The sequence below is a fragment of the Aquila chrysaetos genome, chromosome 2 (assembly GCF_900496995.4).
Source record: "Aquila chrysaetos chrysaetos chromosome 2, bAquChr1.4, whole genome shotgun sequence".
In the NCBI taxonomy this organism is placed as follows: Eukaryota; Metazoa; Chordata; class Aves; order Accipitriformes; family Accipitridae; genus Aquila; species Aquila chrysaetos.
The window spans coordinates 72,767,930-72,784,219 of record NC_044005.1 but is presented as its reverse complement, the minus strand read 5'-3'; the positions used below and the strand labels follow the sequence as shown (position 1 = coordinate 72,784,219).

Here is a 16,290-nt window from a genome sequence, read left to right as displayed (position 1 = left end):
GTTGTGTCCCTGGATGCTTTCAGTGAGGTTTGTACTGGGAATCACTTTTCTGTAGAACAGTGAGGGTCACTGCCAGGTATCACTTTTGATAACTGGCTAACAGGTGAGAAAGGGTAAAAAAAAAAAAAAGAATGTATCTTTAGTTGAAATTAGTGCACAGCTGAACATATTCAGCATGCTGAATTATCAATGAAGTTGTAAAAACTCTTTTAAAGACCATACTGAAGACATTGAGTTAACCATATCATTCCAATAGTAGTAAGCGAGAGAAATCATCAGTAAATATCAAAGAATTAATAAAATGTGTTTGCTGCCGCCATAATGATGGACTCTCTTCCCCATCATAATTATTTATTTAGTAGACCTCAGCTGGGTGATTTGGGAGTTTGTTACAAAGAATAATACTTTATCACTTATGACGTGTTTAAAAATACATTGGCCTCAAATACTACAGCAATTCATTGGGTTTGATACATAAAAAACCCTACCATTAGCCAGATAACTGCTGTTTGTAAGAAAACACTTAGTGAAAAAGAAGCCTATTCAGAACATTTTGATACTCCCTTTTTGTCAAGACCATGGAGTCCCAACACTTCCATGAACTTCAGGCCAAACAATCGCAGCATACCAGAACAGCAGTCATCTTGGTGGGGGAATGAAATCTTTGATCATCTACAGGAATTTAGCTTAGCTAAGTAATGTTAAAATATTCTAATCAGATGTGAACAAAAGGTTCTGCAGGTTCAGTTTTTAGAGAATTTTCATTACTCCACACAGGAGTGACCAATAAGGCTTTTCTTTGGAGGAAAATATTCTAACCTTACTGTTGTTTAAGGTTTTGTTTGGGGTTTTTTTAAATAATAGCTTGACAATTAATGCAAGTTACGCTGTGACCTGTAATGGATTAAACAGTCATCATATGCGTTTAATTTTCCATGGTACCATTTTTCTGCTTAAGTTCTCATTGACATTTGTGACAGAACTCTCAACTCAAGATACAACCACTTACTTCGATAACAAAAAGATCTGTCATACTATAGTGTAGGATATCTCAATTAAAATAACAATCAAAATAACCAAACACAAATATATTTCTCAGATTAATTTTTATTTTCTGATGTATAATTAATATGATTTCTTGATCTGAGTTTCTAACCAAATATTACAATTTAGAAAAAGTTTTCTGCATCTTAAAAAATTAGTTATTCTTAGGTTTCCTAGGCAGAAATGTTCTGAATATTTTAATGCTTTTTAACTGCAGCTAGTTTGTTCATTCTTCATTAAATATTTACAGTTTCACTTTCATGGCTTCTTCAGGCCAGGTATAGGAGTCAGCCACAAAGCTGCTATAATCAGTACTGTAAACCTGAGAGCGGATGAAGGCTTCTAGGTCCTTGGGCTGAGGATAGGTGGAGGCAGTGTTATTCCTGTAGGCTTCTTCTGCGATCTAGAAAGATGCATTAAAATCCTAATTAGTGCTGATAAACTATCTGAGTACATTTAACAGGATTTAAAAGTAAGAATTAGTTCAAAATCAAGATAAGTCTTCATCTTCCCTGGTGCTGACAGTCACCTATATTCACACTGGATCTGGGCTAGTACACAGCAAGTAAGACTAGGAACGGGATGATGTTTGCATTTAAGTGAGTCTGCCTCGTGCTACCTTTGAACAGGATTACATGTCTTTGCTGTTACAAATACAGTGCTCCTCCTCGTCCAGTAATAGCTTAGCTTTTATTGTGCAGTGGTGGATAAAATATTCCACAAACCCCAAGCACTGAGATACAATTTCTGCTTTCCCATCATTGGGTTACCCTGGTTTCCCATCTTCTCCAAAGCACTGTAAGAAAAGTGTGATTTGTTCAAAGCTTCCATGCTCCCTGCATATTAGAGAAGTTTATTATTTGCCATGGTTTGATAATATATTTCTTAAAGGTAAACTCACAAGAAAACATTAGTCCTACACAGTGCACAGGTTTAATTCTGGAGATGGCTGGGGGAAATACGAATATTTGCTTGCTTATTCCTCACGCAGACCATACCTAAGTGAATCAGTTATGCATCACAAGTATAGCTGAGACAAAAGGGACGTTTAGAAGGGGTTGGAGCCCACTCAACACATCAAAGTAGCCTCTCACGTCTGAGGAACACCTACTTGAGAAATGTGTATCTTTAGACTGGACGTTCACCCAAGAAACAGAAGAAGTTGGACAAACTGGTTTTATGCAGCAGCACTCTTTGGAAAGATCTGCTTCAAACTATTTGGCAAACAGACAAACGCTCCTACTCTGAATAAAAGGAAGACGGTCTCCCTCCTGCTCTCCTTAGCTGTCTCTTTAAGACATAAATGTTTTAGCTTGGTGAGAAGCTGAGACCCCAAGTTACCATATTTAGACTTCCCTTCTAGGATCAATCTGAAGCCCAACGTGATTTGACTGAGAAGCACTTTGGGTGTTCATGTAAGAGTTCATCTTCAGGTCTGTGCGCATAATTAGCACAGTTGAATAAGGTCTGAGTTTGCACCCCAAGTTTGGTATTCCAAAAAATTTTGAGAGTATTCCTCCCTTGGAAAAGGCGGAGGCCATCGCTAAACCTCTTGGGCTATATGAGCCAGAATAGGTATTTGCAGGAATGAAGTTTCAACAGAGATCAGGCAGAAAGAATTGTTTGGTAACATTTTCCTTTTTTGTATTTTATGTAACACGCAGAAGTAGAGGAGGAATATCTATCACCGTGTTTCTGCCAAACTCACAGGCAGTTTGATTTCACCTGAGGAATCTAGGTAACATTTTGACATCTACAGAACAGTTATTACTTGCCTAAGAAGACATGAACTGTAGGAAGGATTATTTTTTTTAAAATACACAGAGTGAGTGGAGCTGGGGGAACTGTTTCATGCATCATGGCTCCTTGTGATTCTTTCAAAAGAATATGCAGTAAGTGGAATTATTCACAGTAAGGTGACCAAGAGAGAAAACAATAATTGGAGCAAAAAATTTCACAGAAGACCAACAAAATAACCTCCTAAAATGCTGACCCTCCCCCCCGCCCCGTAAAATACAGAATGAGGGAAGAACTGGGATAAATACATTATTTGAAAGCTTCCTCTTCTTCTCTCCAGGGCAGCCAAATTTCCTGGGAAACTGCAGGTTTAGGTCAGTTACTGAAAATCCATCTGCATCAGCTCTGTATTTGCCAGTAAAAGCCAACCAACCGCACAACCCCTGACCCAAACCTGAGCCATAATCAAAAAGCAGCCCCTGTAGGTAGTTATTTTGATAGGCCAGTAAGAGTAAGGATGAGAACAAAAGGGAATAGTGCCCGGACATAGGGTGACATTTACTTTCTTGACAGGCAACTGATAATCATGAAGGGCCAAAAGCCTTCAGCTGTGCAGCTCGCATGACCGTGAGCCTGGGGACCTGCTCCTAACTGCTGGGCAGCACAGTTTGGGCTCTACGGACATAAACACTTGCTATAGTTCCATATCTTTGCTTCTTGTATTTGGGTTACGTTTACATTTATGAATTTAAATTTAATTTTGAAACTGCTACTTGTCCAAGATTGATTGACATAAACCAACTTCAGCTTGTGTGAAGGTATGTTAGTTGATCAAATCAAATGCTCAATTATGTAGAGAGCGTGGGAAGAAAAGAAGCCACAAAAGACTGAAACGACTTACCCTCACAGCAATTTTCAGTGACACATGCTGAATAGTGACTAACGGAGGGTACAGACGACCTTCCTGTAAATTCTCCTCTGAAACTTGCTGAGCTATTACCTAGAAATAAAGCAGACATGTTTAACTTCAAATGCAGATGCAGCTGTAGCTTTATTAGACGGTGATCTAGTCTTAAGCAAAGAAATGGTTCCGCTTCGGCAAATCACGCACATACTGCTTAATCCACCTAGGCAGCATTTTTTACAACCATCCTTATCATTAGGAGTGGCTACACAAGAGCTAGAAATTTAGGGAGTTATCCCTTTTTCTCACTCAGACAGTAAGACTTATTCAAGTCTTGAATAAGTCCATGACACATAAACTAGCAAATAGTTCACTGAGAGATACAATTTCGAGCCATTAATTGTAGTTGAGTCAAAGACTTCTAAAATGAAAGAAACACCTATTATTCTGACAGTTGTCAAGTCATCCTGTGCAGAGAACAGACCTGAAAACCTTAAGTGTAAAATGCTTTGAATAAAATCACTGATGGCTGAGCCGGTTTGTTGTGTCCCCAGCTCATACACCTAGCCTGTATGAGATCATAAAAGTAAGTATGGTCAACCACAGAACAAAGTAAAATAAAAGTAAGATAGCTACCTTCACTAACATTCCCTACGACAATTCTCAAACCAAATTATTAAAAAACATTAAGAGAGATTTGGATCAGCAGAATCCAAATTTCAAATTGCTCTGTCTTGCTTTGGGACAGAAAGGACAGGACTCGGGGGATGGGATGTCACTTGCTCTTTGAACATCTGGGAACATGTAACAGTCACAAGGAAAGGCAGTTCTTCGGTTCTACTTGCTTGAGTGCAAGCTCATTGTTCTTAGATCTGTTACGGTTTATAAGCAGTTTTCAGTGATATTTAGTACATTAGGCTTGCTCCTGGAGTGTATCCTTCCGTTTAGTTTCATCCAAAAGGAAACCAGTCCCCCTCTCCTCCCAAGGCCATGCCACACTGTGGGCCAAGGTGCAGTATGTAGGGACACCAGGGAGATGTGCTCCAGAAGATCATTCTGATGCAAAATAGGAGAGGAACGTAGAGGCACCCTTAGTGTTCCCAGCAGGAGAAATGATACATTTTTGTGCAATTACAGCTTAGATAACAAAAGATTAGAACCAAATCACTGACTGACCCAGGAGTGTGGGGATACTACTGCGTGATGCGACCTGTAGGTGTACTCTGTGGATGGAAGAAAAACTCTGGTCTGGATAGCGTCTGGTGGAGCCCTGTGTGACCCATCAAGAGGTTCTGAAAACACCAGGAAAGTCGAGGAAACACTGTGAAATGAAGCAGATAACATGGCCCAAAGAGAAAGCAAGCGGCGCACTTTTGAGGGAATGTAATAGGAAGATACTTGAAACAGAGCACAAACTGCTTCCTACAGTTCCTTGTTGCGTGCAGGAAATACGACCTTGTGTACATTGCTTGCAAACAACTAGGACTGCATCGGAAGAGATGCCTGGCTATCATCAATTCATCCTTTCTGGCAGTAGGTAAATAGTTTGAATTAAAGAGCAAACACTATAGTAACTCCAGGTTCAAAGGGAAACAATGTTCTCTTCTGCAATCTACCCAGCATGCTGGTAGGTCTAGTAAGTTTTTCCATTCTGAGTGGAAATGCTAACAAAAACAACAGGAGATTATACTCATATTGAGTATAATGAGTAAAGGAAAATTATTTGTTTACATTTTAATCTGATATTAAGAAATACAGCAGAGATAAAAACCCACTAGGGGGAGCTAAGACAACGTAAAATCTAGTTTTTGCTTTCCATCATAGCAACTAGGTTCTTTAAAAGTGATACACAGCCCTTTGATATAACAAGATGTGCATATAAATGTGTAAAGAGGAGCTTACAACATGAGATTTCTGCTGTTAACAGTTTAACGGGGCTCTGCTGAAAAGATGAAATCTGAAGAAATCAATAGCAAGTTGCTGTTAGTGTAATGCATCACTGAAAAAAAAAGGTTCAGGAGAAGGATACTCTGGTTTGTGATGGGGTTCATAGAAAGCAAGCCACAAAACATTTGGGCCGTGCTCAAAATGGGAGAGGTAGCAAGCTTAACTGTATAGATGCCATGCTATTCCTTCTGACATACTCCTGTAACTGCATTAAAAACCATGCAAAACCACAGAAACAACCATTTTCAAAGAGAATCACACCTTCATGTGGTCTCTGAAAAACGCTCCTTGAGAACATCAGTTCAGTGGCAGGGGAAAAAATAATGAATCAACATTTGGAATTATTAAGAAAATAAGAGGTGACACAGAAAATGTAATTATACCAATGCATAAATTCACAATGTAATGCTGCTTTGAGCAGTGTGTATTTTTGCTCCACCTACTTCAAACAAGAATGGGATAGAATCATAAGGGGTATAAAGAATAATAAGGATGATCAAAAGTTTATTTTTTGTACAAGGAGACAAAAAATAATAGAATAGACTTGGGAGGAGGAAAGAGAAGACTGAAAGAAAATACAAAAGACAACTGAAGGTGAATATTTCTCATGGCACTATAGGGAACCCAAATCATCAGACAGCAGAAAATCGTAAGAGAGTTCTTTTCCACAGAACTCAATTAAATTGTGACACTAATTGCCAAAAGATGTTCAAATGTACGAACATGTTTAAAAAGCCACAAGGCTCATTTATGAAAGAGAAATCCATAGGGGGATAGAACTCCCAGCGCAGGAAGGCTGTATAGTACGGGCTGTCAGAAGCTGAGAAGCCATTTCAGCAGAAGGATCACTCTGTGTTTTCCCCTTATTTATCCTCCTTTCCTCAGCTTCTGCTACTGATTACTTTCACAGGAAGATACTGAGCTGTTTGGATTTGGGGTCCAACCCAGTATGGCTATTTTGATGTTTTAAATATTAATTAATTCAAGTTTTTAACAGAGAAATTAGCTAAGCCTTATTGCAGAACCTAAATGAAAGGCAGCCAAGACAGGACAAGTGGCATAAAGTAAGTGGGGGCATCTTGGCTTTTGGAGGACATATTCTCCAAAATGAAAGGATTTAACAGCATTATTTCTGGACTAACTTAACTGTAGGTCACACATGCCAAGAATATTTCATTAGTTCATAATTTTCTGTCCCTTTTGTTGTGTTTGGTAGGACTTAGAAGAATAGGTAATGTCCCTTGTCATCACAGAGCAATTGCCTGCAATTAAGAGGTATTACAGCTTACAGTACCTTAGATTTATCGTCCAAAGTCAAAGTTACATTCTATTTTACTTGGCAGGGAGAAAAGAACACTGAAAGTTGAATTTGTTGTAGTTGCAATAAGCTATTTGTGACTTTTATCAGATTTAATTGGAGAAGTGGCAAAGCAAGAAGACAGGAGGTGCAGGCATGCAGCCTGGTCTACTTAATTTTTATACTTTCTTTTTTCAGGTAAGCTACTGCTACAGTCTGAGAAGGTCCCTCTGTCTAAAATGCACGGGTTTGGTGCTTTAAATTTTGCAGCATCTTGAGTGTTTCCATTTCAAATGGAGAATACTAACCACTATTCTAAAACCCACACAAAACTATTCTGATTTTATCCTTCCATTAAAAAAGCCAAGAAAACAAAACAAAAAGCACTTTTGCCTTTGCTTTGCACTGTAATTTCAGCTAAGGGCCTGTGTAGCCCTCCCGGCCTTCCCTGACACCTCTTCTGGCAAAGGCTCCTCCGAAATCCATCCGTTGTCGCCTTGCTCAGTAACCAGCTGTAGCTCACCCAAGCCCCAGTCACACACCGCCTCTCACGCAGGCAGGGAGGCCAGATGTGACTGCTCTTAGCTCCAGCCATAAGGCGAGCAGCTATCCATTGATCTTCCCGCCAATAGAGACTTTCTATGCAAGAAAAAAAAAATATACATCTTTACATGTCAAACTTTTCTAGGGATTTTACTAGAGGATGGCAATTACGTAGCAAAAGCTTTACCAAAAAAGAAGAATTAGGAGAGAAACTCTACCTCAAGAGAGAATTTTAAAGCTTCCTCGCAATTTCTGATGCCATTTTACTTCCCTGACTGTTACGTTTCTTTGTTCAGTTAAGTTTCTTTGTTCAGAACAGATTTTTTTCTGACTTAGTAGACTGCCACTTGAAACATCGTTCAATCCACATACGTGTCACCTTTCATCCATCACCACTCTATATATAGGAACCATTTCACCCAAACCAAAATGAAGCAACTTCTAGAATTAAATAAGACAACTGTTTAACACAGCAGTTTAGACCAGCAAGCAAGGATCACCATATCCAACTGAAATTACAGGGAAGGATTTAAAGGGAGGATATAATTATCCAAAGACTTATGAGATGGATCATTGCCCTCCTAAGATGGTTAAAGCCAGTGGAGACAGTCTGGGCTTTTTACTAATTTTAAAGATGGAAATTGTGAATATCTTTCTTATAGAGGGCAAGCTGCTGGCAAACTTTTTAAAAGATGCCATAGTACACACCTTAAAAAAAACCTTCAGAAATCCAGCAAGGGCAGCGTGCAAGTGCTCACCCGCTAAGAAAGCTTCCTGTCATGTACTGCCGGTCATAGGATCACACTGCCTATCAGCTGCCTCCGAGCGATAGTAAAGGGCCATTTTCTTCCCTTTAATCCATGAAGAGGACACAAGGAGCAAGAATCCTGGAATGCAATATCCCTTAGGGAAGCTGCAAGAGTTGAGTCAGGCATTCTCACTTCTGCTAATTGGGGTAATTTTTTTTTTCTTCTTTTTTTTTTTTTAATTGTTCTATAATAGTTGCTAATTGCATTGCTTTGAGGTTTCCTCTGTGTGCTACCTACACTACCCATGCATTTCCAAGCATGCTTACACAGCTTCTTTGAAGATCAGGATGCTGCACTTTAACGAAGTTCTGTGGATTGTAATTTATATGAACTGGACTGGGTAGAAATTGCCACCGAAGTGCATCTAGGTTAATTAGAATTAACCTGGTAAACTGAGGCTAGCCTTATTTCCATACCCTTTAAAAAAAACCAAAAAGCATCAGGCTTTTAACGACCAGACCATCATGCACTGCTTAGGGCTCTCTGATGACTCTCTGTACTGAGCCTGGGCGCTCTCTGAGCAGGGTGAGCTTGGAAGCACACTCCTGGGAGCAGAGCAGCCAGGAGCCTGAGCATCACTGGAGAGCACATCACTCAACAGAAGGAAGCTGAGTCCTGTGAGGCTCATTACGTTGCTCTTGGTGCCAGCCAAGAGCAGAACCAACAGCGGCAGCGGGGGAGGCAGGAACTCCAGGATCGGGCAAGGAAGGGGGTGAAATGGAAAGGGTCAGAGGAAGGAGTGGTAAGGGTGCTATGATGCTATAGTGGATGAGGAGCAAAGATGCTGGACACAGAAAAGCACAGAAAGTTACAATTTTCTGAAGTGAGAAACAGCTACAGAAAGATTGACTTACTGTTTTGTAAAAAAAGAAAATTACAAAAAAAAATTGTGTTACGCATTTGATTTCAACCGCTGCTGGCAATTTATTTTGTTTGAATAAGGGATTCTTAAGTAATAAAGTCCAGATTCTTCTCCCATACTTCCTGAAGATACAATCCTATGCATTTATAATGTCCTACTGTAAGACAGTGGATGTCAGATTTTGAACCATCACTGGAAGTAGGTGGTGAATGACTCCTAGAACCAGAAGTGTTTGCTCTCTGTTCATCTCTTGCCCACTGAGTGGAGGTAAAGGAAGAGAGATCACATGATGGATAACGTCAGAACAAAGATCAAAAAAAATTGCCCGAAGAAAGAAAAGAACCAATGCAGAAAAGGATAAGAAAGAAAATGGGCCGAATACCATGGCAATTGTGTCAAACTGTGGTGCAAGGAACCACAACGTGATGGAGCACTTTCACCGACTGTTGACAAGGGAGGTCCACAAAAAATGGTGCCAACAGCTGTACTCAAAAATAGCAAAAGAGCTAAAAAGCTAAAAGAAATCCAAATAATTTTTGCAAGCAAAATACCCACAAAAGTCACCCCAAAGCTACCAACATCAAAATATAGTTCCTTTCAATCTAAAAATCAAACCTATGTGCACACGTATGCAAAATGTATATATGTGCATTCACCTGTGATAATAGAGTACTGAAGGCTTTCTGTTTTTTCCTCACCAACAGGTGAAGTTTATGTCAGATGACCTTTGGACCAAGTATTAACTTTTTAAAAATAACTTGTTCAAATAGAATTTATAAAAAACAACATACCTTGCAAGTAAAGACCTTACACAGAAAGCACTATTTTTCCAATTTAAAAGATAATTGTTTAACTATTTCTGTTTAATTGTTCATTATTACCAAGTTACTAAATCAAGGAATTTAAATAATTTTTAATACAATACCTCAGCAGTTGTGAGGAACACGTCCTCGCCAATATGTTTCAGTCCACATGAAATAACGCCAAGGGCAACTCCCGGGAACACATAGGAATTGTTACCCTGTCCAGGATAGAGTGTTTGTCCGCTTGGAAGAGTGACGGGATCAAAAGGACTTCCACTGGCAAAAATGCCACGTCCCTAAATTGTAACAAGCCAAAGAAAGCATGTTAGTTGTGAGGATGCTGTTGAAGTATTTCACACATCCTGTTAAATATCTACCACTGTGGAAGCTGGGTTACATCTATTTAATATCTTTTCTGAGAGGGTGTTAGAGCTACTTAACTGAATATGCCTCAAGAGCATCAGGATGCTGATCCTAGGGATCACTGGCAATTCTCTTGACTGTCTGATGTCAGAGAGTAACAGCTGCCTTATTCAGGTAAGAGCTATCAGCACAATTTAGAGGAGGAGAAAGTGAAAGCCAGCACTCATTATTCACTTTGTGCATCCACGCCAGAAGAAGAAGGGTACATGGGAAGAAGGCATACACCTGGAGCTATAGAACTCAAAGTGGACAATACTGTCATGGTAACAACGGGTGATGCTGCTGGATGTTTTCCCAACAGCAGGTCATCCACAAAAGTGACACTAAGGCCACTAAATGTTGCATTTTTGGATGTGGCAATTTCCGAGGAGCTGTGAGGACAGGCAAAGCTGTCTGTTCCTCCCAATATCCCCTCTTCAGGCCCCTGCGCCCATGCCACAGCTCAACAGAATGACAAAGGTGCAAGCTCTGTCCCAGGAACAACCTATAGCACAAGTCGGTGATGGGACCTCCTCTTCTGCGACCCTGTGGCTCCCCTCTTTGTAATATACTGAGCAGGGTGAGGACACCAACTCAGGTACCGGTGTGTGATCATCCCACATTGATAAACCACTAGGATGTTTCCCAGCAGATTTTTGAGTAGTGCTAATTAGCACTGTTGCCACCAGAGCCCAGGCACCAGGCATAGACTGGTCCCAGCAGGCAGTATGGAAGAGCTAGCTTGTTTGGGGGAATTAGAGAATTTAGCTGTACATATACAAGTCACTCCATATCACTTGGCCTGAGGACAAGAGAACTGGCTCTAACTCATTTTATGTTGTAGTTCACACGGGACCTCTAAACGTCTTCGCAGGACCCAAAGGCAGGCGTAGCTCCACGCTGGCACGCAGCGCACATCAGGCAGCTGCAGGGAGGAACAGAAGCCTGTGGGGTGGCCCAGACGTGGTGACAGGGCTCATTTAGCTAATTTTAAGCCGTTAGCTAAGAGGAACGTTAGGCCTGGTGTCATTCAGTAGCGCGCATGTTGAGAGTTGTGATATGACGAGTACCGCGAGATGGGCTGTAAGGGAGCCGCACGTCTGATGGAGTCTCGCTCTTCCCCTGGGGTGAGGAACAGCCTGACGGGAGCAGACGCCGGCACCATGGAGTGCCATTCAAGGACGGCAGAAGAGGCACCTCTGGGGCGACTCACCTGCAGCACTGCTACCCAGGTTCTCCCCAGATCATTCCCGATACACAGGGAGAGAGAAGTAATTTCTACAGCGGGCAATGCAGTTTTGAACTAACGAGGGGAGTGGCATTGCACAGGCTCTACGTCCGCAGCCCAAAGGCCCCTGGCTCTTGGCGTGCTGGGGAGGGAGCACCCTCGAACTTAAGCACTAAATTTAGGTGGGGAAGAAAAGCCAGCCTTTATTTATGCTAGCACTGCTGAAGTGATAAATGTCACTGTTAAATACTTCAGAGGCGCTTTGTATCAGAAATATCTATGCCTATTTTAGAGAACTGGAAATGTGCATTTAAAAATACGCCACTGTTGCTATTCAGCTCTTCAGAAGAATATTCTGTTTAGTTTGGTGTCATGCAGTATTATCATGGCTGGCTTATTATACGTTTTGGTGACAGATCAAATACTTCAGTGCGTCTTTTGCTCTGCCTACCAGATGTCATTACCCACTATAACCAACCCGTCATGTCAGCCGCTTCCCTGGCTCTTGCATTGCGCTGTAATTGTGTACTGTGCAGTGCAGAATGGGCATGCTAAATTTGTCTTTTAAACACTGTGAACTGTCATTCAAACTGCCCTGTATTTGACAAGAAATCCAAACACAATCCACTATGAAACACATACAGTCCAGTACCCCTGCATTCCAAATTCTAGACTGAATTATAAGATAACATGTTTATTAGCACTTTTATAATACAATAATAAATAAGCAAGCACAGTTCTCTTAATTTTCACCTTTGTTTCCATAATAGAAATCTCTGTAAAAGGAGTCAATTACCCCAGTTTTTAATAAAGAATTATTTTAAAGAGTCTAGTTCCTGTACTGAAGTATTTTCTTACCCTAATGAGTATTTATAAAATCTCAGATGAAAAGCGTGCCACTGCGTGTTTATATTACACAAAGTGGTACAGTTCAAAAACAGGCATAAGGCTTTAATGATTGATGGTTACTGATGCTTTGGTTATAATAAAGTCTATGATTCTTGCCTGACACCAATAAAAAGCTATTAAATGTTTTTATGAGGATGCAAGCATGTATTGACTCCAGTGAAATCGTCTTGATAAAATCTGAAAAACCTGTTACTTAATTTAACTAATTTTACCTACACACAGAGACATGATTAGTACTTGCTACTCCACCCTCTGTCTTCCTCCCATTTTATATTTAATTTCAGATTTACTTTTCACTGCATATACCGGAGAGATGTTAATCTTTGGTTACCTCTGTATATTTGTAGCACTGTTCAGCAGTGCATTCTGCTTTGCTGGTAGGATTGCTGAGAGCAAAAATAATAGGACGTTTGTTTAAAGCAGCCATATCCTGAAGAATTTGTTGAGTAAAAGCACCACCAATTGCAGCAACTCCTAAAGAAGAAAAACATAACAAGCAGACAAATGCAATCAGTTCAAGGTAAGACATGCATGTCACTTTTAAAGAACAGAGCTCCTCTTACTGCATACCTCCTCCTTTAAAATGGAGTTCAACCTTTTTCCTAATATGTGGTTAACATAAAGTTTTGTATAAAAGATTTTGCAACAGTGACACTTCAGTATTATCCCTAACATAAGGCAGAACCTACTCACCCCTGTACAGTTTGGTGAATTTCTTACTTCACTTTTCTTAGGCCCTTATAAAACAGATATGTATCACCTAACCTGCAGGTAAGTCCAATAAGGAAGAGAAAGGTACAACTCTGCCTCCTAAAGTCTCATGCAACAGACTGGATAGTTTCTCCCGAATCCAGTGTGCCAGATTTCAATTTTTTCTGACTTGACGAGTAAAGTCTCTGCCTTCTACAGCTGATCGTTCTGTCATCTCCAGCCTCAGCTGATGAAGAATCCCAATTTTGAGTCTAAGGCTTCCCTGACGGCAACAATTTTTTTTAATACATCCCTTTCCATCCCACGAGAGATGCTTTTCTATTCTCCATCCTGTACTAACAACCAAAAAGGGGTGTGTGTGTGATGTTTTTGAGATGCCAATACATCTGTATTTCTGCCTAACCTACAAGAGCTGGGAATCCAAGGATCAGGTCCTTGCTCTCCACGCCTTCAGTGAAAAACAGATAAACAGACCTTGGAGTAAACCCAAGGATCTTTATGTCCAGGGAGGCTCCTATCACTTGGCTTGTAGAGAAAGTAGCCTCCTTGCTCAGAGCCCCCAGCGCCTGGCTCCCTGCTCTGCTTTCCACACGCTATCTGAATTTCAACAACAGCAAAAAAAAGCTGTTGTTCCCTCTCTTGCGGGAGAAGGAACGGATTCAAACCCGGGCCAGCAGAAGGTCTCTCTTGGGTCAGTACTCTAACCTCTCGTCACTCATGCGCAAATAAGCATCCCAACATTGCCCACTGGACAGCTTGGTGTCTGCCTGAGGAGAGCACAAGGTACCTGGAGGGAGGTGGAAGGGGTCCTCACCTCGCAGAGCTGGCTAGAAGGTCATACGTGCTCCAGGACTAACATTTCTTAAAGGTCTCTCGGAGTATTTTCTGACTGCTTCTACGTGGTGAAGCACGGTATCGTCTTACAGAGACATCTGCAAGCACAGCCTATGCCCTCAATAGGGAGAGGTGGGTGCCCCACTGAAATGCCTTGAATTGTTTTAAATCGAGCTTTCCCAAGAGGTCTACTGAAAGCCCAAGCACCCTACAACAGGCTCTTCAGGTGCTGTTTAGGTGCTTACTGTGGGCCCAATGATGTCTAAGACCCACCTGGTTTTGCCTCTGGCCAAATCTCCTTTATTCTGATCCCTTGGTAACAAAAGAGGCGACTCTTCAATTGATGCAAATCAGTGACTTCTCTCAAAGCTTAAACATCTCTTGCTCGAACATCTCTGTCACATACTACTATTTTTTGCAAATCTGAGCTCTCTGTACTTCACCTTCTATGAATGAACAAGGATGCTTAGATGCAAAAGCTCTGCTAGACCAGCTGGGCCGCTGTATGTTTGATGAACAGTTATGGCACTCACGATTTTGACCCGCTTGTCTCAGCCTGTTATACACCTTAGTTTCTGGTTAAGTCTGCATTTGCCAAATGTTTAATGTCTTCTAAAACTCCTTCTGGACAGCCAATAATAAGAATGACAACTATCTTCAGATATAAAGTTAAAACAAAATGCTCTGAACAATCTCACCGGCTATTTCTTTTTTTGGTTTTCATTTTAAAATTGCAATTTCTTATATTTGGTCAAGATAAACTAAGGTTTTTCCTTGAGCCATCACAGGCGATGAAATGTATATGAGGATTCGCTGAGACAGAGTTAAGTAAAACACTGGGCAAAGGAGTATCAACATATTTCCCCATGACTGCTGCTGCTGCCCAGGGGAAGATACTGAATGACTAGTCCTCCAAACTAAAAAAACACCAATATCCATTTTCATTGCAGTTTCTGTTGGAAGAGCCTTTGTTATGCAGTATGGATAGCAAAAAGTGACCTTGAGGGAAAGTGCCGCACAGATTTATATATAAAAATGACACACAGTAAACATCCATATTTCATGACAGCAAATATTCCCTAAGCATCCACAAGTCTTTATCTAGAAAACATCACAGATCATTCAATCTATTCTGCTGTTCCACTAGCTTTTTCAGCTTTGTGTTCTATGAAATAAATTCTCTAGACTACTTGGACTCTGTCTTGCAGTCATCTTTATGGAGCATAGAAAAAGACAAACTTTATTTACCTCCTTCGTGATCATTGTCAAAAGCAGATTTTACTGAACAAGGACCATGTGGTCTAAGCATAGTTGAAAAGGTAGCTCTTAAAATGTAGGATAACTTTCACTGTGGTTTTTCAGATTTTCCATCATCTGATGAATGATTTTACTAGCCAGATAGATGGATTTTGAAGTCTTACACATTAAAAAAATGATTTAAGAGCACTTCCAGTTCATTCCTGAAACTGTCACTGAAATATAATAACCAAACCGCAGAGAGCTGAGCAATCCTTTACTGAGACCCCAAATCCTGGTGCTTTTATAAAAGAAAAAGTCTTTGTAAAATCTGTGTTTTGGTCTGCACAAAGGACTGGTGGCTAAGGACCTAAATACGAGGGAAAAGAAGATTCAGCTACAGCGTGCTCATATTTGCGCAGCTTTACATGTGCTTAGCTCAGTTTTCTCAGTCTAAGTTTGAGGTTATTTGTATTACACCATCCACATTAAATCAGAAGTAATTTAGGAGGGTGATAAGGTTCCCCATCAGATGTTTAAACCAACTTGGATTATTCCCCCTGTGAAACGGATGGCTTGGAGTGAAAGCAGTGTTACATGCTTGGATAGTTACTAATTGTTTAGTTGCTTAATAGAGTCCATTAGGCACCTAGTGTTTTCTAAAAACACACAAAGGTAAACTCTGTTCAGAGGAACTTGATCTTGTCTTCAGACAAAGCCACATCCCCATTTTTTTCCAACAAAGAATAAGGTCATTGCTTTAAAGTAAAAGAAATTACCTATTAGCACGGACGGTTTTATATCTTTAACAATATCTTCCAGATTTTTCATTTCACCATGTTCATGGGCAAAACGTTGTTTCTCAGATGTTAGCGAGGCACGCCCCTGAGTTAGGAAAAAAAGAAGATATTTATTATAAGTTTAATGGAAACTAATACCCTGGGATAATCAGTTTACAATGTAACTGGTTTAATATGTCCTATTTTCATTTCTACTTTTCCATCTATCACCAAATAGCATATTA

The 16,290-nt window shown here is 40.4% G+C and overlaps 1 protein-coding gene across 2 annotated transcripts in view; it reads right to left on the bottom strand.

The window, feature by feature from the left end:
* Positions 1-1,089: 1,089 nt before the first annotated feature.
* ME1 (malic enzyme 1) overlaps positions 1,090-16,290 on the bottom strand; it is a 187,561-nt gene continuing 172,360 nt past the window's right edge. For both annotated transcript variants that reach the window (XM_030040684.2, XM_030040695.2), the window contains exons 10-14: positions 16,046-16,151; positions 12,817-12,959; positions 10,069-10,242; positions 3,683-3,781; positions 1,090-1,447 (exon numbers count right to left, since the gene is read on the bottom strand). In XM_030040684.2, coding sequence (XP_029896544.1) covers positions 1,289-1,447; positions 3,683-3,781; positions 10,069-10,242; positions 12,817-12,959; positions 16,046-16,151 — 681 coding nt within the window. In that variant the 3' untranslated portion in view covers positions 1,090-1,288. The remainder of the gene's footprint in view (positions 1,448-3,682; positions 3,782-10,068; positions 10,243-12,816; positions 12,960-16,045; positions 16,152-16,290) is intronic.